General features: G+C 47.4%; 1 protein-coding gene across 1 annotated transcript in view; it reads right to left on the bottom strand.

Annotated features, from left to right (window-relative positions):
- Positions 1-16094, bottom strand: part of LOC121283223 (RIMS-binding protein 2) — a 340915-nt gene extending 324821 nt beyond the window's left edge. Inside the window, exon 1 of the mRNA XM_041197524.1 lies at positions 15629-16094. Within this exon, the coding sequence (XP_041053458.1) occupies positions 15629-15691 (63 nt within the window). The 5' untranslated portion in view covers positions 15692-16094. The remainder of the gene's footprint in view (positions 1-15628) is intronic.
- Positions 16095-22535: the final 6441 nt, after the last annotated feature.

Raw genomic sequence — 22535 nt, 5'->3', positions numbered from 1 at the left:
TTAGGCAGAATCTGTGCTGAAAGAAACAGTTAACACTCCAGGTTGATGACCTCTCATCAGAACCTTCAATTCTACTTTTTTTCTAAAACTACCACACTTTACACGGACTTTGGACACATTGCCACCCAAGTACATGCTGATCCCTCTCATGGCTCACTGTATCTCACCAATTCAGTTTATGGCCAGCTGAGAATCTCAACATCATAATATCTAGTGTTTCTGTGGTCATTGTTCCCTGTACTTGACCTCCTTAACCATTGACATAATTGGTGCCACCCTTTGTCTCCACTGTCTCTGATATATCTCAATCTCTGTACCACTCTTGTCATATTCCCACTTCGGAGAATAATTAAAAGTGGTTTAAATGATCAAGTATTCCAGCAGGCTTTGCATTAACAGTTTGGCCAGAAAGGAAGGGAGAAGGATCTGCATCAATGTACATTCTAACAAAAGTTAGGAAAGTGTAGAATGGAACAGTTACTTGATAGCTTTACCTTGAAGATGTTTGTGTTTTTGCCTACACTGAACATTAAGAAACCATATTTGATAGCCTGGCTACAACCTGAGACACCTGGACCATGCAGTGGGGGGATGAGCAAAGTTGTGCAGAGCTTCCACCTATTTGTTGATAAGATCTATGGATGTTGTGTGTGTGACTGTGTACAAAAGTGATTTGTTGCCTATGAGGAAAACATCATGTGGAAATGCAGGGTGAAGATGTATTGAAGAATTGGTCTCAATGATCGATTACATAACAACAGAATGACACAAAATGATTAAAGTGGTCCAGGAGAGTGAGAAAACTTTTACTCAAGGCACTGACACGTACTACTAGAAATATTGACTTTTTAATGAAGCGGTCAAGATAAAGTTAGACACACTGGTATCTATCAGAGGGATTGAAATTAAAGAGGGACATAGAATTCAGATTAGGAAAATTAAAACTGACTGTCCTTGGAATTAACCTTGAAATTAGAAAAAAAAATGATAGCTAGAGAGAAATACTACTTAGCAAGCATTATTCCTGAGATGGTTAAGGGAAGATGGAGTGTTGGAGAATGTTTTAAGTTATAATTTCTTGGTAAAATGGTACACCATAGTTTTATGTACAAAGTATTACAACGTTCTCCCTCTGTATCATGATGCATAACATTGGCCAATAAAATAAAACATAGACTAGTTTTCATCTATATAACTTAAAGTTAAAGAGAAAAGCCAAAGGACCAAATCAGCAGAACACTCTCTTAAGTGGTATACAGGGAAACTTACTGATAATTACTAACAAGTTATATAAGATCAAAAAAATCTGTTAGAGCAATATGAGTGGTTGTGTAATGATAATGTCAACCGATCAGATAATCCAAGATGCCCCAAGGCAGTGCAAGAAAGTAATTTAAGGGTTAAGGTGAAAGTTCCCACATGAAAATTGACCCAGAGTGGTTTCACTATGGCTCAAGGGGTGAATGTTAGAATATGTTTATATGGTTTAAATGGTCAAATATTCCAGCAGGCTTTGTTTTAACATTTTGGCCAGAAAGTAAAGTTGAGGAAGCATTTGGCGATTGAATCATGATCTTGATGCTTGTGAACAAAGGAAGCTTAGAGATAGAGAATGCTTATGTTCCATTTAGCTGTAACTCCAGGTCAAAGGGTGACTCTTGCCAAGATAAGCAGGTTACTAGGAGATCCATATATCCAACTCAGGAAACTGCTCTCACTTGTAACAAGTACTTTGATAGTATAGACACATGCATTCCTGAAAGGTACAATCTGTGTCTCCACCAAGATAAAAGAATAAGACAACTATCATTTCATAGTCTGCTAATCCAGGCCTAGAAGGATAATCTGATTCATGACTAGAGCAAGTCACAAGTATTTGCAGTCTAAAGCCAAAAACTAAGAGAAACAGCTTTTGCCCTTTGAAAGATAGAATTTTCAAAAATTGGGTCTGGTCAATCCAAGATCTAGGAGCCAGGTTTAATTACTTGTATTTCTTGTTTGTCATTTAATGTAACTGAAGGTAGATGTATTATAACACTGTCAAGGCAATATATATTAAAACTTGTTGAATAAACCATTTGGGCCTGAATCACACACAAAGGTGAACAATTTTGTGACAGTAACTACATTAACCATCTGCGTTCACCACTGGTTACTTCCTCAAACATATGACTTTGCCCATGATATTGCCTTCTATATCTTCACTGCAACTTCTGGTGTAACTTCTCATGTGCCTAGGGCACCATTTCCAGCCTCTCCAGTCCATGATCAACTTTCCCCAGCCAACATCATCATCTGCAAGCAGGAGATCAGTTTCCACTTGTATAATAACAACAGCCCCACCAACTCTGCTCTTAGTCCTAATAACTCCAAGGTATCCAATTGCCTTCCAGCACTAAGTCCCAAGAGAAGACAAAGGGACAAATCTTCCGAGGAGTGGCAATCACCGTCAGATTGCCACTCCTGTGCCCTGAATTTTTCCCGTGTTGGGCGGGCTCGGCGGTTGTGGTTGGGAACCCGACTGCTACCCACGATCAGGTTCCGCACCACCATTTTACCCGGGCGGCCCAATTAAGACCTGCCCAGCGTAATGTGCATCTCCGGCATCAGTGTGAAGGGAGGGGGGCAGGAGCTCAATGTCTGCCAGGTACAATGGCGACCCGGCGGCCTACTCAAAAACGGTGCAGGCAGCCATGGGAAGGCTTCCATTGATTTTGCAGTACCGTTGCGATGCAGAACATAATTTCAGAACAGGGCAGGCGGGAGGGCAGGTCGGCGGGGCAGTCAGTCCCGAGGTTCTCAGACCAGTGTCTCGCTGCCCTTCTGGAGGCGGATATCCTTGTCCCAAGGGACAGGACGAGGAGGAGGCCCCCCCCCCAACCTCACCAAAAATGCCTGGGAGGAGATGGCATCCAGGGTGGGCTCCCATGATGTGGTGAGGTGCACATGGGCACATTGCCGCTAGCGCTACAATGATCTCCTGCAACCGGTAAGGGTGAGTACTGTTTTGGCATGGATCACTTAGAGAGTGAGAGTGGCAAACGTCAAAGAGGCAGGGGTTGAACCCTGGCTGCTTGGAATGAGTGTATTGCTGCTCGAGGGGTCAGGAATCAGCTGAACCCTGTGAGGTTTTCCTCAGGTGGGTTTGGCCAGGCTGCAATGGCAATACAGGTACAGGGTGGACTAATCAATGCTCCTCTCGCCTTTCAGGAGAAGACAGCACACAATAATGCTGAGAGGCTGCGGACTGGCGGAGGAGCACCCCACCTTCTAATCATGTCCAGATACGAGCAGGAAGCATTGAAGCTGGAGAGACGCCATGTGCCTAGGTCAACCAGCCAGAGTGAGGTTAGGGTGCCACAGGGAGGTAAGAGTGCAGTGCACTGAGGTCAGAATGTCTGTCATAGCAACCATTCCACTGTTATCTCTACATTGATGTGAGCCTCGAACATGGAATCCCCAGCAATAATGGAAAGGCGTGGGCACCCTGATCCAGGTGCCAGGCATGCACAGTAACAGTGTAATGGCCTCAACTAATGACATATCCTTGTTCTTTCTTTCAGGCTCACCAGAAACCCATCGGGGTCACTCACCCCAGAGGGCACAGAGGATATAAACGCAACAATGTCACACCCTCTCAGCCAGGCAGGCACCAGCACAAATACCAGCACCCCAATGGGATTTAGATTGTCAGCTAGTATCTCAGTGCACAGTGGTGAGGCCACTTCACACTCGCTTGAGGTGCAGGTGGAGGCAGAGAGTGCCCAGGGTGCTGGCAGTCAGAGGACTGCTGGGGGCCAGGAACATGCTCAGCCAGTGGCTGATGATGTGTCTCTGGAATCATCCTGGAGGCAGCAGATGCTGGAAGTCCAGCAGGGTGTGCAGGAGGATCTGGTGGAGATACGTGAGGGAATGCGTGCCATGGTCTCCGTTTTTAAGGAGTCCATGCGGAGTGTGAGCAATGCAATGACCCTCATGGCCAAGCACAATGTCTCCTCCTTGGAGAGAATGCCGACTTCATGGAGACGCTGCTCCAGGAGCTGAATCAGGGGTTCCTGGGGACATGCTTGGACCTGCAAGCCCTCACACCGGCAATGACCTCAGGTGGTCAGTGTCAGTGTGGGAGATGGACTGGGCACCCAGTATACCAGCTAGGTGCCCACCCATCAATGGTGAGCCGGCAGGTCCAGAGCGACCTGACGTTGGTGCACGAGCTACTTGCTGTCTCTGCGATCCCCTCAGGGCGCTCCGGATGACGGCACCAGCTCTTCTGCCAGTGGTCATGGCATCTGATGAGGCTGTGACAACAGGGAAGATGCCGGCCGTGCCACTGGCTGCTCCCTCCCCGGCGAAGCTAGCACAGGCTCCACGGACCAGAGGACGCCTGCCGAGATCATCAAGGCCATCAGGACAGCAGAGTCAGCAGGCTGTCTCCAATGCTGGTGCCAGTGACGGGGAAGCATTGAGATGTAGCACTCGTAAACTCAAACGTAAACACCTTAGACACAACACGGGTTCATCACTGGTGTTATATTTTTGCCCCGCTTTTAAGTTATTTATAAGTAGGTACGATGGAGATCACCTTTCTATTTAATTTGATTTATGTATGCCAGGCACCACATTAGTAAATGTGTTAAATGTGTTTGATCTCAGCAAGCCTCTGGGTGCTTCATTAATTCTGCAGGTGAAGGGTAACCCATGATGTTATAAGTGACTTGTCTGTCACTGAGCTTTATTGAAATGGCACATAGTGCACATTGTTCACCAAGCAAATGTTCCTGTCAGGTATCGAGTATGAAGCCTGCAGCCCTGGTATGTGGTGGTGTTTCATCTTTGGTAGGCCAGCTGAAGGAGTGTTGGATCAAAGCCTCCCAGGTGTCCCTGCCTCCCTGGAAGTTGCCCAGGTCAGTGTCTATCCCCTCAGTGCTCTCCTGAGTGTGCTCGTCCTCAGGCTTACTACTGGACTCATCGTCTGCTGTCAGGGCATCTGCGTCAACATCTGCTTCCTCCACTGCATCCCCCCTTTCCAGCGACAGATCGTGGAGCACGCAGCATGCGACCACTATCAGTGACACACAATCTGGGGAGTAGTGAAGTACGCCCACTTAACAGTAAAGGCATCAGAAGTGCATATTGAAAAGACCGATGGTTCTCTCTACCACCGCCCTTGTGGAGGCATGACTCCTATTGTACCACTGCTCGGCCTCTGTTCTTGGATGGCGGAGAGGCATCATGAGCCACCTTTTGAGGGGATAGCCCTTGCCACCCAGCAGCCATCCATCCAGCTGGGCTGGAGCACTGAAGACTCTCGACACCTGGGAGTGTGCCAGGATGTAAGTGTCATGGGAACTGCCTGGGTGCCTTGCACAGACTTGCAGAATCTGCATCCTGTCGTCACATACTACCTGCACGTTCAGGGAGTGGAAGCCTTTCCTGTTGACCGGCTGACCCATTGGCACCTTGATGGCCACATGTATGTAGTTGATTGCATCCTGGATGCAGGGGAAGCCGGCAATCGCTGCGAAGCCTCTGGCTCGCTCCGTCTGGCTGGCCTCATCCGAGCAGCAGTGAATGAAAGTCAATGCACGCCTGAACAGAGCATCTGTCATCAGCTTGACACAACTATGGACAGCTGATTGGGAGACTCCACAAAGATCACCCACCGACCCCTGGAGAGAGCCAGAGGCATAGGAGTTGAGGGCTACTGGCATGGGATGTCTACCCACACAGTCGGAGCTGATCTCAGGCCCAATCATGTGACAAATCAAGGTCACAGTCTCCCTGGAGAGGCAGAGCCTCTTTCAGCATTGCACCTCGGACATATTGAGGTAGCTGCATCGCCGACTGTAAACTCTGGCAGCGGGATAGTGGCGTCTTTTGCGGCCCCTTCTGCCTTGGACTTCCTGTTGGCCCTGCGCTCCCTGTGCCTGCGCCTCTCGTCCCACAGGTGGCTACCCTGGAGGCTGATTATGGAGTCCTGGCCTCCTCCCCCTTCTGGCCCTCTCTTCCACCTCAAGGGAGATGCCTCCAGCGGAGGCCGCAATCCCCATTCCCACGATATGGGAAGGCTGTCTGATACCTGGAAGGCCCCAAGTGTTATGACTCCTCCAGAGTCCTGAAATGAAGCCTGTACTTTCTGTCAAAGCAGCTCTGAAGCAAAATAAAGTTGTCCTATTCACATAAGCAAGTAGCAGTAAGGTATAATCTAAAGTACTAACAACTCGCATTAGCGAGCCCACTCACCCCTCTTATCCCACCCGTGGATGAGGTTTTTAAAAATGTGGCCTACCTGCCTGCCCCTTGCACCTGTGCGATGCCCTGAAAAAAAAAATCGCACGGGCTGCGCAAAATCAAATTCAACTGATGCCTCAAGGGCCTTAACTGGCCCATTAATTAATGGCGGGTGCGCCTCTGTCCTCATAACGCGCCCGCCCACCAAAATATCGGGATGTGGCGCGATGATGTCGGGGCGCACACCTGATGTCATCGCGCGTCATTTTACATTCTGTCATGTCAGGTCCATCCCCAAACGCCGAATGTAAAATTCTGGCCTATTTCTTTTTTACACAGCACCGGAGCACCAAACTTCTGGCCCAGACTTCCAAAATGGGCCTCTTCAGAAATGAGGAGCAGGCCAATTCTCAGAGTCCTTCCTCATGGTGCAGAATTGTCAAGGGAAGCCAAGCCATGCCCATGTTTTACAGTGCTAGCTGTCATATTTTGTTATGTCTTCATTCACTAACACGCTGAAAAGCTTTGGACATTTAAAGAGCTTTTTACTGTGTTAGTGAATGAGGTCAGTGGGTAGGGCAGCAGGGTGGTACGGTTGGGTCAAGTCAAATCGGGTTGAGGGGGAGTCGGAAGGTCAAGGGAGGAGAAGGAGCATTGATAATGGGGGAATTGAAGGGACAGGGGAGAAGTCAGGGGGAGCTGGGAAAGTTAGAGAGTTGGGGAAGGGGAGCCAGCGGGCGGGCAGGGGAGCCAGCGGGCGGGCAGGGGGAGCCAGCGGGCGGGCAGGGGGAGCCAGCGGGCAGGGAGGGGGAGTCAGCGGGCAGGGAGGGGGAGTCAGCGGGCAGGGAGGGGGAGTCAGCGGGCAGGGAGGGGGAGTCAGCGGGCAGGGAGGGGGAGTCAGCGGGCAGGGAGGGGGAGTCAGCGGGCAGGGAGGGGGAGTCAGCGGGCAGGGAGGGGGAGTCAGCGGGCAGGGAGGGGGAGTCAGCGGGCAGGGAAGGGGAGTCAGCGGGCAGGGAAGGGGAGTCAGCGGGCGGGCAGGGGGAGTCAGCAGGTGGGCAGGGGGAGTCAGTGGGTGGGGGGGGCAGGGAGGGATCAGGGGATCAGCTGTACAGTTACCCAGGAGTTAAACATCATTTCTTTCTAAGTGGTAACTATCTAGGTAAGTGTGTCGGAACTCTCCGACTCTAACTTGGAGTTGGAGACATTTATGGAGGATTCCAGACATAGGGGAATTGCCCATCGGAAGTTGAAACTTCCCAGGCAATTCTTGCAGAATCCTTGTGTTGGGACTTCTGAGGGGTCCCACAGCACTTCTTATGGGGTAGCTCTGGGGTACAACCATCTGGAGGCCAGACGATCTGGGCCATAGTTTCTTATGACTTGATGTTGGCATTTTGTGCAAACTTCCCAGATGCCGACCTGTAGTGCTTTAATGTAGCTTCGGTCCCGCATTTGATCCAGATCTGAGCTTTAAAACCCCACACGTGGTTCACAAGGTAAACCTCCGGGACTTTACCCACTTACGCCTTCACCTCAACCTGATGCTGCTGAATCTCTCATTCGTGTCTTAATCTTGAGGATTCATTTCTCACAACTTCCTCCCCATCTTCCCCCTCTACAAACTTTATCTTTTACACTACATTGTGGCCTGAGACCCTACGCTTAAGCTCAAGACCCTCATCACCCTATTCCTGCCATCTCCTACTGGCTTCCAGTGCTCCAAAAAATTGATTTCAAGATTGTCACCCAAGTCTAAAAACTCCTTTGCGGACTTACTCCATAAATCTGGAAGTCCTTTCCAATTTATTCCATTTACTTCTCTGGCTCTCACTCTGGATTACTGTTTATCCCCTTCCTCCTCTACTCCTCTTACTGCGCATAGTTACTTATTTCTCATCCGCTCAACACCTCTCACTATAGATAACTTGCTATCCCTTCTCTTTTGCCCCTCTGATTCTAAATGATAGCTTATCCACTGCCCTTCTCTAATTAAGGATGACCAGTTGGCCACTGCCCCTTTCTAATTACAGATGACTGCTTATCCACTGCCTCTCTCTAATTATAGGTCGGTTATCCTCCATCCCCTCTGATTCTAGGTGATCAGTTATCCACTGCCTCCCTCTGCTCCTCCATCTTCCCTTTAACCTCCCACTTGGTGTGCACCTCTCCACCGGTGAAATACTCTGACATTTTGATGCTCATGTACAGTCAGATATTAAATCAAACCATTCAGATGCTGAATTGCTTAGATGAATTACTCTTTATAATCCACTGGTAGCATCTATTCGTGTTCGTATTGCTTAGTGCTAATGAAAAATAAGTTTGATGATTTCTGATAAAAACAGATTTAAATTAGTGCTGCCTCCACTGACTCATGGGACATCAGTTACGTGACACATTAAACTGACTCAGCTTCAAACCAGAAAACAATTAGTTGAAGTGTGAGCAGGAACAAGAGAAACAACTGAGAATAACAAACACTGCAATCAAACATTGAGGTTATGGGAATTGCATAATAGAAAGTCATTGCATCTTGACTATCTGCCTTAGTAACAGCAACATGTCCTAAGCGTGTGGACAACCAACATTTGCTGCCAACTTAAGGCAGACTGCAATTTTGTCCAGTGATTGAGTCACAGGTTTCAGCCTGCATCTTACCAGTACGTAGGAGACATCCTGCTGCAGCCCTCTGATCTCTCTGCCATTTCTATCCATACTTTGGGTAGTTTTCCTTGCAATCATCAAATGAGAGACATCCATAAGGGGGAGAGTCTTGGTCAGGTATAGCACACTTCAAAAACTGAGCAATGTTTCCTCTAAACTTCTCCAACTATGTACCTTAGCATCAGTTTTAGAAATGCAACTACCAGAGCTCTGCAGTGACAGTTCTAATTTCCTACCAGCATTCATGTGCTTGAGATTGACAACTTCAGAGCAGTTGTGTGTTGGCAACTCAATCACCAGCAACTGATTTGGAATTGACCCAAATACATTCAGCTCACAGCCAGTAACGGGAGATCTTCAGCCCATCTGGACTCGATCCAAACTCAGGTCACTGAATGAAACAATGGTGTCTAATCCAGCTACACCTTAAACAAGAGCTATGCACCAACATATTATGGACTGGATGCAAACACAAGCACTCAATATTCTCAATGCTACACCCAAAACAGATAGTTTAAAGCTCAGAGGTTAGCATCAAAGTCATTTTCCGATTTACAAAAATACATTTAATTATCTCTTACTATTTAAAGCAAAAGCCCAGCTGGAATTAATGATCTTCCATCATAACTGTCTCAAGCAGCCTCCACACTGAAGTGGCAGTAAGTGTGGATCAGGTCTGCAGTCCTCACCCTATAATCAGAAAGGGGGAGCGACTCCAGTGAAAATGTTACAAGGTGACTGTGAACCAACAGTTGTCTAAACACAAGCAGCTGGAATAAACAGATGGTCCTGCAGCCTATGTGTCAAGCAACAGCATGGCAACATGGAGCCAGCATGAGAATTGAGAACTATTCAACATCAGGGTACCAAACTATCAGGCACTGAACAAACCGTCCTTGATGCACTGCTGTTTGGTTGAGATTGATACAATGCAGTAACTTCCATCAATTAGTGCTTCCTGTTTTACTTGTGGGACCAACCAGTAGCCTTCCCAGAACACAATTTCCTCACATATTACCCCAATTCCTTAATGCATTTGGTTAACAAAATTCTATCAATTCTATCAGTTTTAAAATGAATTGTTGATCTGGCATCAATTGCCAATTGCAGAAGAGAGTTCCAACCTTCCACCTCCCCTTGCCTGAAGAAGTGTTTCTTAATTTCACTCCTGAGAGGTCTGGATCTAATCTTTTGACCCAGTCCTGCACTTCCTAATGAATGGAGATAAGGTAAATTTAGAGAAACTATCAGTTCTCCTTGATACCTTGAAAACTTCAATCAAATCATCCCTTGACCTTCTGAATTTCAGAAAACACAACCCTAGTTTCCCTGGTTTGCTTAACTTGTGCATGTGTCAGTTGTAGCTCAGTTGGCAGAACTCTTATCTCAGAATCTCAGGCTTGTGGGTTCAAGACCCCCTCTCGTGCTTGGGCACAAAAATCAAGGCTAACATTACAATACCAAGGGAATGCTGCATTTTCAGGAGGTGCTGTCGTTTGGATGAGACATTAAACCAAAGCCTTGTCTGTCCTCTCAGGAACAGAAAACATCCCATGGCACTATTTCAGAAAGGAGCAGGGGAGTTACTTCAGTGTCCTGAATAATATTTCTCTCTCAATTAACATCACAAAAACAGATTATTTGGTCGTTATTACAGTTTGAGAGAGTTTGCTATGTATAAATTAGCTGTCACATTCCCTACATTACATCAATGACTACACCTCAAAAGTACTTCATTGACTTTAAAGTGCTTTGAGACATTGGGTGTTCATGAACAGCTCTATATAAATGCAAGTCTTTCTTTTTTTAATCTCTCCTCATAGCCTAGCCCTCAAGCCCAGATATCCTTCTAGTGAATTTATACTGCATTCCCTCCAAAGCAAATTTATTCTTCCAGAGGTGTGCTGCCCAAAACAGCTCACAGTGCTCCAAGTGTAGTCTAACTAGGGCTTTGTAAAGTTGCAGTGTGACTTCTACCCACTTGTATTCCATTTCTCTATGTATAAAGGCCAACATGACATTAGGTTTTTTGATTTTTATGTACTTCTTAATGACATTTTAATGATGTGTGTACCCAGAGCCCTTTGGACATCCACTGTTTCCAGCTTTTCATCATTTAAAAACTACCCTGTCTTATCCCTTTAGGTCCAAAGTGGATGGCCTCACTTTTAACCATTCACTTAATCTATCTATCTCTTCTTTGTAATTTTATGCTTCCACCTGTAATACTTCCAATGGCACCCATCATCAATAAATTTGAATATATGGCTTTCTATCCCATCCTCTATGTCATTGATGCACACAGTGAATCATCGATCCTTGTGGGACAACACAAATCATATTTTGAGAATGTGATTACCTGAAAGGGATAATCTGCCCACTATCCCTACTCTCTGTCTTTGATCTCTCAGCCAGTTTCTCATGAGGGGCTTTATCAAATGTCTTCTGGAAGCCTGTATAAATAACATGCATAGACATTCTCCTATCCACTAGTATAGTCCCCTCTTCAAAAGATTAGGTCAGGTTCATCAGGCATGATCTACCCTTTACAAATCCACGCAGGTTCTCTCTGATCAGCTGAAAACTTTCGAGGGGTTCAGTCCCACAACACAGCTTCACAGCGGGTCTCACCATTCAGTCATCTATCTAGAGCAAAACCATTCAACCCAAATCCAAATACAAAATTATTTCATATTTGGATTTGAGAGTAAAAGCCACCAACACTAACCACCCCCATCAAGAGCCTGATATGTACACACTCAGCAGTGTAACAACAAGCACTCCTAATCTACATGCAGTTGTCACCCAGAAAGTTTACATTTAGTTTCTGGGTCGGAGATGAGAGGCATTGGATATGTTCTCCATTTCTGGATTATTCTTTTCAAAAGTTGCTATGGAAACAAAGGGTTTTATGCAGTGAATGCCTTTCAGGCACCATGCCTGCTGCAATCAGGGGTATAAGACCATAATTATAAGATACAACAGAGCACAAATCATCTTAAATCAGGCTGAATCATGCCTTCAGCATCAGGGACTACATCTGCAAGGTACAGCTGTTTATACTGTTAACTGGGAGTTATTTCATTGCTGCAAACCTTTCAACACCTTTTTGAGAAAATCACATAAGCACAAAGGTCTCACTATTAGCAGAGAGGGCTGCATCGGATGATGGCAAGGGAGGCTGCACTGGGCATGGAGTGTATGGCGCCCCTGGTTAGAGACTGCAGCAGACAGTAAGAGGTCTGTGTATGGGGTTATTCAGGGCAGTGATACTACACTGATCCCTTCTGAGGTCCACAAATATAAGTGAGAGTATAGCCCCTGCCAAAGTCTGTACTGGTCAGTAAGTGGGAAGTGCTGCCTGATGGAACTATTAGAGGCTTGCTAAATGGCGCTCCCTTTAATTCATATCCATAGTGTATAGGACAAGAACACAAAACAAGAGCATTCTCAACTGATGAATCTGAACTCCTCCATAACACTACTTAGAATAAGGACTGATGGTAACAAAGAAACAGACATACTCTGCTCGGGGTCTGCAATGTCCATCACCAAGAATGGGTCAGTGGCACCTACGGCTGACCAAGCTGGCCTAGTCCTGAAGGTCACAGTTGCCAGATTGGATCTGCGACAGGTGGTGGGAGAACCAACATAACTCATCCTTACCAATCCACTTGTCGCAGATGCATCTGTCCATTACATTATTTGTAGGAGTGACTACTGCACACACTTCATGGCCCGGCATATCGCCTACTCTACCATTACCATCAAGCCAGGGGGCTAAGGGGCTAACCCTGGTTCAATGAGGATTGTAGAAGGGTATGCCAGGAGCAGCACCACGCATGCCTAAAAAATGAGACGTCAACCTAGTGAAGCCACAACACAGGACTACTTGTATGCTAAACAGCAGGATCAGTATGCTAAGGACAGATCTAAGTTACCCCTCAACGAACACATCAGGTCAAAGCTCTGCAGTCCTGTCATGAATCCAGTCAAGAATGGTGGTGAACAATTAAACAACTAACTGGAGGGGGAGGCTCCACAAATATCCCCATCCTCAATGATGGAGGAGCCCAACACATCAGTACAAAAGATAAGGCTGAAGCATTTGCAACAATCTTCAGCCAGAAGTGCCAAGTGGATGATCCATCTGGGCCTTGTCCAGAGGTCCCCAACATCATAGGTGTCAGTATTCAGCCAATTCAATTCACTCCACGTGATATCAAGAAATGGCTGAAGGCACTGGATACTGAAAAGGCTATAGGCCCTGACAATATTCCGGCAATAGAACTGAAGGCTTGTGCTCCAGAACTTCCCATGGCGCTCCCACACTGCCATCTACCCAGCTCTGTGGAATATTACCCAGGTCTGACCTTTCCACAAAAAAGCAGGACAAATCCAATCCAGCATTACTGCCCCCTCAGCCTCTTCTCAATCATCAGCAAAGTGATGGAAAGGGCACTTACTCAGCAATAACCTACTCACTGATGCTTAGTTTGGATTCCACCAGGGCCACTCTGCTCCACACCTCATTACAGCCTTGATCCAAAATTGGACAAGAGTTCAAGAGGTGAGGTTAGAGTGACTGCCTTTGACATCAAGGCAGCATTTGATGAAGTGTGGCATCAAGGAGCCCAAGTAAAACTTGGGAAAATGAAATCAATGGGAATCAGGGGAAAGCGCTTCACTGGCTGGAGTAATACCTAGCACAAAGAAAGAGGGGATGTTTGTTGATGACTACAGTGTGTTCATTTTTATTCACAATTCCATAGGTGCTGAAGCAGTCCATGCCAAAATACAGCAAGACTTAGACAACATTCAAGTTTGGACTAATAAGTAACAAGAAACATTTAGCACACAAGTGCCAGGCAATGACCATCTCCAACAAGAGAGATTCTAACCATCTCCCCTGGACTCTCAAAACCATTACCATCACCCTTCTGTGGTGCACCATTGACCGGAAAATTAACAGGACAAACCAGATAAACACTGTGGCTACGGGAGCAGGTCAGAGGCTGGGAATTCTGCAGCGAGTAACTCACTTCCTCACTCCCCAAAGCCTGCCCACCATCTACAAGGCACAAGTTAGAAGTGTGATGGAATACTCTCCAATTGCCTGGAAGAGTGAAGCTCCAACAACACTCAAGAAGCTCAACACTATCCAGGACAAAGCAGACCACTAGTATGCACCCAGTCCACCATCTTAAACATTCACTCCCTCTACCATTGGCACCCTGTGGCCATAATGTATATCATCTACAAGATGCATTGCAGAAACTCACCAAGCCTCCTTAGACAACACCTTCCAAGTCCACAACCTCTACCATCTAGAAGGACAAGGGCAGCAGACACATGGGAACACCACCTCCAAGTCATTCACCATCGTGACTTGGAAATATATCACCGTTCCTTCACTGTCACTGGGTCAAAAACTTGGAACCTCCTCCTGAACAGCACTATGGGTGTACCTACACCACATGGACTGCAGCCATTCAAGGTGGCAGCTCACCACCACCTTCAAGAGCAAACGGGGGGTGGGACAATAAATGCTGGCCTTGCCAGTGACACCCACATCCCAGGAACAATTTAAAAAAATAGCTGCTCATGAAACCAAAAACCAGCCTGAAATGACACTCTTTATTAGCACAGCAGGAGCTGGATCCCACAGTGTCAAAAGTTCTAATGACTCCAGTAGTCGCATTAATACTGTATGCTCACCACATCATTCCCCTAGTGTCTCTGATTTGGGATCCCTCCACCATAACATACAAATATTTTGCACTGAAGCAGTAATAAATGACACCATTAAAATTGCTGATGCTACCATGTCCCTCATTGTATCGTCACATTTTTGTTGGCTTATACATGATTCATAAGTGTGATAACCAGGTGGAATGGCAAAGAGAATCAGGAAGGTGGAAGATTGAGGGGCCAGGCTTGTGGGTCTTTTGTGGTGTTTAGGTGTATTCATCTTCTCACTCCAATCTTGGTAAAATCAGCGCCAACAAGTAATTTGTCCAGACAGAGAGATCACAGTTAAGCCTGATTTTGTCCTCAGCCAATACTCATATATGGAAGCCCAATTTTTCACTGTTGTCTCCTTGCTAACCTGAGGGCATTGATACTAATTACAGCATCCAGTCCGGCTGAGAAAACTAACTCAGGATAGACCAGAACTTGAACGTCAGAACCTCCAGGTCTGTGTGACTCAGTACCATATAACAAAAGCAAATACATCTTGCATTTATAAAGGGCCCTCAATGGAGTAAACTATCCCAAGGTGCTTCACACAGGTGTTTTCAATTTGACATGAGCCATGCAGGGAGACATTTGGGCAAAAGCTTGGTCAAAAATGTCAGTTTTAAGGAGCATCATCAGGGGGGGGCAGTTTTAGGGAGGGAATTCCAGAGCTTAGAACCAAGACTCTTTGGCAGAATTAGCTGCTAAAGGTGGACCTGCTGAAACTGGGGGGGCTCAAGAGGTCAGAATACGAAGAATGCAAAGGCCTCTGAGAGTTGAAGGGATGGGGAGTTTAGAGACGGGGGAAGAGTGAGACAAAGGTGGGATTTGAAAACAAGGGTGAGGATTTTAAGAATCAACCCACAGCGTCTTTAACTTCTGACCTGTGTGGCTCAGGATTACGTCCAATGTGCTAACATTTATTCTGAAGTCTGAGGATGCCCCTGTGTTAATAGAAGTACAAGGAACACTGGAGAAACAAGGATTGTCTTACCATGTTGTTTGTGCTGCCAGACGATCGGGAGGATTTCTGGACCTGCCATCTTCCTGAGGACATGGATACGATGAGTAACTGCCAAGCAGGAGAGCTGTAGCAGACCCCGATACCACAGCGTAGGTACCTAATGACAGGCTGGTTTTATACTGTTCTCATTAGCAAATAGGATCCATAAGATTGCCAATCACTGAGTTGGACAGAGGTATAGAAGGAGCAGCCTGTTGTTACTGCAGTATCTGGCCAGTTGCTACGGTTTAGTTTGCTGTTGTGTGTCTCCCAGGAGTGTTACCAGGAAACACGAGGAGTATAATGATTAAATGTGCATTCAGGGTTACTTCCCTCCCTAGTTCAATGGGAGATGACCATTCTGCAGGATTTCTCTCAGGAGTTCACCAGAAGATACCTGTTCAGCAGCACTTTTCTTAGGAGCCTTACCAGGGATCCCAATTTATCAGTGTACTTCTCATGGGTAAAAGGTAGATAGGTACCTGTTTAGCAATGCCTGTCTCACCAGCTTGCTGTGAAATGCCTGTTCAGTGGCGGTCCGTTAGGAAGGTTACCAGGAGATATCTGTTCAATAATGTTTCTCCGGTATTCACTGGGAAATGTCTGTTCAGTAGTGTTTCTCTCACAGCCTGTATCAGGAAAGTAAGATGAAATGTCAGGCGGCTCTGCTGTTTTCTCCAGAAACCAACCAGACCAGTAAAGTTATTTCAATCCATGTCTCTAAGCTGTATGTAAAGTTTCTTCCACCCAATCAAACTAACAGTTTTTACAGAGGTTCTCTCGTGCAGTCACCTGACTTTTTCTGCCACTTTGCACCCAAGCTCCACACGCGCTGGCCAGTTCCTTAGCTGCTGCCACTGTTGGGAGCATCTTAACAGCTGCACATTCTCAGTTCCTTTAGTTGCACATCATCCCAGCACAGTATCACCCCTGGTTCAGTTCTATGCTCTCCTTCTTTGGGATCTTTTTCAGCTTCACTAGCCTTGGGTCATCTCTTGGTTAATTTACACCCAGCAGTAGCGTGATTGTTGCAGGCACGTGGTCTGAACTCAGCATCAATGCCTTGGCTCTGTTTTATTCTTGTGTCTTCTCTCAAGCCAACTTTAGCTTCTCACTCTCCTGTCTGCAATCCTCCACAATCCTGTTTTCAGCTCTCTTGGATGGAAGATCAAACACATTACAACATGTTTACTCATTTTCCCTTTTTAAACTCCATCTCAGCATAGACTCCATGGAGGGGAAAGACCAAAACAAAGGATTCTTAGACTCCAGTGTGCAAATTCAATGGCTGCAGAAATGGGCTTTCCTTAGCCTGTATACAAGGCGATGAAGTCAGAGGAGGACAGTTAATAATCTAGCAGTTTTAGCGGATAACACCCATAGGGTTAAAGCAGAGACCCTCCCCACAGAATAATGTCTATTAGAAGTGAGAATAAGGCCCTATTAGCAGCTTCTCCCACCTCTTTGCATTGTATATTTAGAAATAACTGACCAATGTCAATGGAGTTTTACTCATTCTGACTGTGTTGGCTCTGTGAATGGAGAGAGGTCAGTGATGGCCTGGCTCCCAGTCCAGTCCAGGGGAGAGGGAGTCTCACTCCCTCTACGAGCCCAAGCGGCGTGTCGGTTCAGGCAGAAACAGCGCCGCCCTCAGGCTGTGGAAGTCACTGCAGCCCTCCCTCGCCCGCCCGCCCGCTCGCTCCCGTTCCCCTTCCCCCTGTGAACGACCCTTTCAGCAGGAATAAGGGGGGGGGTTTAAAACCTGCCTTCAAGCTTCAGAACGCTGCCAGTGGGTCTGAGTCCAAACCCTCGATGCTCCCGGTCCTGGCTGCCTGTGCGAGCCCCAGGCCCCGGAGTGTGAATTACTGCCCGCCCGTTACACACAGCCCGGAGCCGGCCTCCGTCCTTGGGGCCACATCTGAACGGCTCCCACCCCCGGATATCCACCTTGAAACCCCCGGAGCGGCTCAGCCGGGGACAATCACTCACCTGGGACCCACGGCGGCGGCGACCGTTACCGGGCAACGGATGGAGGGGCGGCGGCACCCCCTGGCGGCCAGTGAGGGAACTGGGGGACTGCAGCGCCCCCTGGCGGCCAGTGAGGAAACGGGGTGGGGGTGGGTGGGGGACTGCAGCACCCCCTGGCGGTCAGTGAGGGAACAGGGGGACTGCAATGTCCCCTGGTGGCCAGTGAGGGAACAAGGGGACTGCAACACCCCCTGGAGGCCAGTGAGGAAACGAGGGACTGCAACACCCCCTCGCAGCCAGTGAGGGAACGGGGGACTGCAACGCCCCCTGGCAGCCAGTGAGGGAACGGGGGACTGCAACGCCCCCTGGCAGCCAGTGAGGGAACAGGGGGACTGCAACACCCCCTGGCAGCCAGTGAGGGAACAGGGGGACTGCAACACCCCTTGGCGGCCAGAGGGAACAGGGGGACTGCAGCACCCCCTGACGGCCAGTGAGGGAACGGGGGACTGCAACGCCCCCTGGCAGCCAGTGAGGGAACGGGGGACTGCAACGCCCCCTGGCAGCCAGTGAGGGAACAGGGGGACTGCAACACCCCCTGGCAGCCAGTGAGGGAACAGGGGGACTGCAACACCCCCTGGCAGCCAGTGAGGGAACAGGGCGCTGCAACACCCCTTGGCGGCCAGAGGGAACAGGGGGACTGCAGCACCCCCTGACGGCCAGTGAGGGAACAAGGGGACTGCAACACCCCCTGGTGGCCAGTGAGGAAACGGGGGGACTGCAACACTCCCTCGCAGCCAGTGAGGGAACAGGGGGACTGCAGCACACCCTGGCGGCCAGTGAGGGAACGGGGGACTGCAACGCCCCCTGGCAGCCAGTGAGGGAACAGGGGGACTGCAACACCCCCTGGCAGCCAGTGAGGGAACAGGGGGACTGCAACACCCCCTGGGGGCCAGTGAGGAAACGGGGGACTGCAACACCCCCTCGCAGCCAGTGAGGGAACAAGGGGACTGCAATGTCCCCTGGTGGCCAGTGAGGGAACAAGGGGACTGCAACACCCCCTGGAGGCCAGTGAGGGAACAGTGGGACTGCAACACCCCCTGGTGGCCAGTGAGGGAACAGGGGGACTGCAGTGCCCCCTAGAGGCTAAGGAGGGAACAGGGGAACAGCAGCACTCCCTCACGGCCAGTGAGGGACCAGCAGGACTGCAGCACCCCATGGCGGCCAGTGAAGGAACAGAGGGACTGCAGTGTCCCCTGGGAGCTCGTATCAGAACTGCGGCACTGCAGCGTCCCCTGCCAGCTAGTGTCAGAACTGCTGGACTGCAGCGCCAGTAGCCAGGTGGCCAGTGCAAGAACCGTGAGACTGCAGCAATCCCTGGCAGCAAGTGGGGGAACAGAGGTATTGCAGTGCTCCCCCTGGAAGCTGGCAGGAGTACTGCAGGACTGTAGCACCCCTCGTGGCCAGTGCAGGAACTGCAGGAGTGCAGCGCTATCCAGCAGCGAATGAGGGAGCATTCGTTTCCAGGTAATCTGCTTTCAGGGTGGCCCAGAGTTTACAGTCAGCTATGAAGCAAGGACATTCACCACTAACCTTAAAAAGAGCCTCAATATGAGATCTAACGATCTCTGTGGTAAAAACTTTAACTCTCTTGCCTTTGAATTGATTGTAAAGATATGTAATGAGTATTCCTTGCATCACACTGCACTGATGTCATCCAGCTGCATAGCAGCCATTCACATTAAGGAATTCACACAGCCAACCAGAAAACAAAAAACACTAAAATCAAACCATTTGTAAAATATTTTACACAGAGCAAAATAAAGATTGGAACATGCACTTGGGATGAATGTAGAAACTGAAAGATCATGGAAAGACTTCATAAATTTATTATTTAAGCAAATCTAGTTTTTAAAAATCTAGTAAATACTCATAATGGAGGTACTTAATAAGGCTCCAGAAATATAAAATTATTTTTTTCAGGGCCAGACCAGTTCTTCAACAATTGTTATTGCTCAGATCACCAATATAAGCCCAGTAACACCTGGTTTCTAGCAGTGTTATGAAGAGGAGAAGAGGAAGTTCTCATCAGATCAATGGATTTCAATGATTACTGACACACTGACCAGTTGTGAAACAAAGGAAATTGGGGATGCTCAACAGGCCAAAATTGAATATGTAGAAATTTCAGGATTGTAGGGCAGGAGGAGATTTTAGAGAGAGGGAGGTGTGAGGCCATTGACTTGGTGCAAGTTAGGTTCTGGGCAGCAGAGTTTTATATCAGCTGAAGCTTACGGAGGATGCACGATGGGAAGACAGAAGGAGAAGATTGGAATTGTTGAGCCTAGAGGTAACAAAACAAGAGATGATCTGAGACAGGGCCAGAGACAAGCAATGTTACAGAGGGTTAATATTGATTCTTGGGGGACTCCAGAGTTAAATGCCCAAGAGTGGAAAGAGAAGCTTTTACTTATGACATAGGAACACAAGAAATAGGAGCAGAAGTAGGCCATTTGGCCCCTCGAGTCTGCTCAGCTATCCAATTAGATCATGGCTGATCTACCTCAAAGTCATTTTCCCACGTTAACATACAAACATACGAATTAGGAGCAGGAATAGGCCATCCAGCCCCTCCAGCCTGCTCTACCATTCAATAAGATCATGGTTGATCTGATTGTGGTCTCAACTCCACATTCCACCTACCCCAATAACCTATGACTCCCTTGTTAGTCAAAGAATCTATCTACCTCTGCCTTAAAAATATTTAATGACTCTGCCTCCACCTCTCTCTGGGGAAGAGGTTTCTAAAGGTTTACAACCCTTTGAGAGAAAAAAATTCTTCTCAACACTGTCTTAAATGGGAGACCCTTCATTTTTAAATTGTGTCCTAGTTCTAGTCTCTCTCACAAGGGGAAACATCCTTTCAGCAGCCACCTTGTCAAGCCGCTTCAGGATCTTATATGTTTCAATAAGATCACCTCTTCTAAACTCCAATGGATACTGGCCCAACCTTTCCAAACTTTCCTTATAAGATAACACCCCCCCATCCCAGCTTTCAGTTGAGTTAACCTTCCCTGAACTGCTGGTAACACATTTCTGTCCTTTCTTAAATAAGGAGACGAGAACTGTACACAGTACTCTAACTGTGGTCGGACCAATGCCCTGTACAACTGTAGCAAAACATCCACACTTTTATATTCCACTCCCTTTGCAATAAACGTCGACATCCCATTTGCCTTCCTAATCCTTTGTTCTACCTGCACACTAACTTTTTCTGATTCTTGTACCCTCTGTACCTCAGGGTTCTGCAATCTCTCTACTTAAATATTATGCTACTTTTCACTTCTTCCTGCCAAAATGGACAAGTTCACATTTTCCCACATTATACTCCATTTTACAAATTTCTGCTCACTCACTATCTATATCCCTTTGCAGACTCCTCTTCACAACTTACTTTCCTACCCACCTTTGCTGTCATCAGCAAATTTAGCTACCATACATTTGGGCCTTTCATCCAAGTCATTGATATAAATTGTTGAGGCCCCAGCACTGATCCCTGTGACACTCTAATTGTCACATCTTGCCAACCTGAAAAAGACCAATTTATCCCTACTCTCTATTTTCTGTTAGCTAACCAATCCTCTATCCATAAGATGTCACTCCATATACCATGAGCTCTTATTTTGCATTGTAACCATTGATGTGGCATCTTGCCTTCTGGAAATATTCCCATATCCCTTGATATCTTTACTATTTAGAAATCTACCGATCTCTGTATTGAACATACTCAATGACCAAGCCTCCACAGCCCTCTGGGGTAGAGAGTTCCAAAGACTTACACCATCCTCTGAGTGAAGAAATTTCTCCTCATCTCAGTCCTAAATGGTCTGGCCCTTATTCTGAGGCTGGTTCTGGTTTTAGAACCCCAGCCATGGGAAACGTCTTTCCTGCATCTACCCTGTTGCGATCTGTAAGAATTTTTTACGTTTCAATGAGATCACCTCTCATTCTTCAACATTCTAGAGAATACAGGCCCAGTCTCCTCAATCTCTCTTTGCAGGACAATCCCACCATTCCAGGGATCAGTCTGAGGAACCTCCATTGCACTCCATCTGTGGCAAGTATATCCTTCCTTAGGTAAGGAGACCAAAGCTGTGCTCAACACACAGAGCCATCCCGAGGGAGGTGCAGTACCCGGGGCAATTCACACTGTGCGGGGCTCCCCCCGTAACATTTTTATACATTTGAAATCTGGTTACAATGAACGTCAAGGGCAGCTGCAGCCTGCAGGTTAACTGTTGACAGCTGCATAATTACAATGTAGTTATACAATATGGTACTTTTTATGTATAATTATAATGCAGTTCAAATAATTTTTTAAAAAACCAATCACGATCAGTGTCGCTCAGCCTACATTCTGAAATCCTCCTTCCTAGACTTCATTGCAGCAAACTCTGCTATCAGATTGTGATAATACAGGTTAGAAACTATTATTTTTTATTCATTCATGGGATGTGGGTGTCACTGGCTAGGCCAACATTTATTGCCAATCCCTAATTGCCCTTGAGAAGGTGGTGGTGAGCTGCTTTCCTGAACCGCTGCAGTCCATGTGCTGCTGTAGGTACACCTATAGTGTTGTTAGGGAGTAAGTTCCAGGATTTTGACCCAGCAACGGTGAAGGAATGGCAAAATATTTCCAAAACAGGATGGTGAGAGGCTTGGAGGGGAACTTCCAGGTGGTGGTGCCCATGTGTCTGTTACCCTTGTCCTTCTAGATGGTAGTGGTCATGGGTTTGGAAGGTGCTGCTGGAGGAGCCTTGGTGAGTTCCTGCAGTGCATCTTGTAGATGGTACACACTGCTGCCACTGTGGTGGAGGGAGTGAATGTTTGTGGATGTGGTGTCAATCACACAGGCTGCTTTGTTCTGGATGGT

The sequence above is a fragment of the Carcharodon carcharias genome, chromosome 10 (assembly GCF_017639515.1).
Source record: "Carcharodon carcharias isolate sCarCar2 chromosome 10, sCarCar2.pri, whole genome shotgun sequence".
In the NCBI taxonomy this organism is placed as follows: domain Eukaryota; kingdom Metazoa; phylum Chordata; class Chondrichthyes; order Lamniformes; family Lamnidae; genus Carcharodon; species Carcharodon carcharias.
This window is presented reverse-complemented; position numbering and strand designations above follow the sequence as displayed.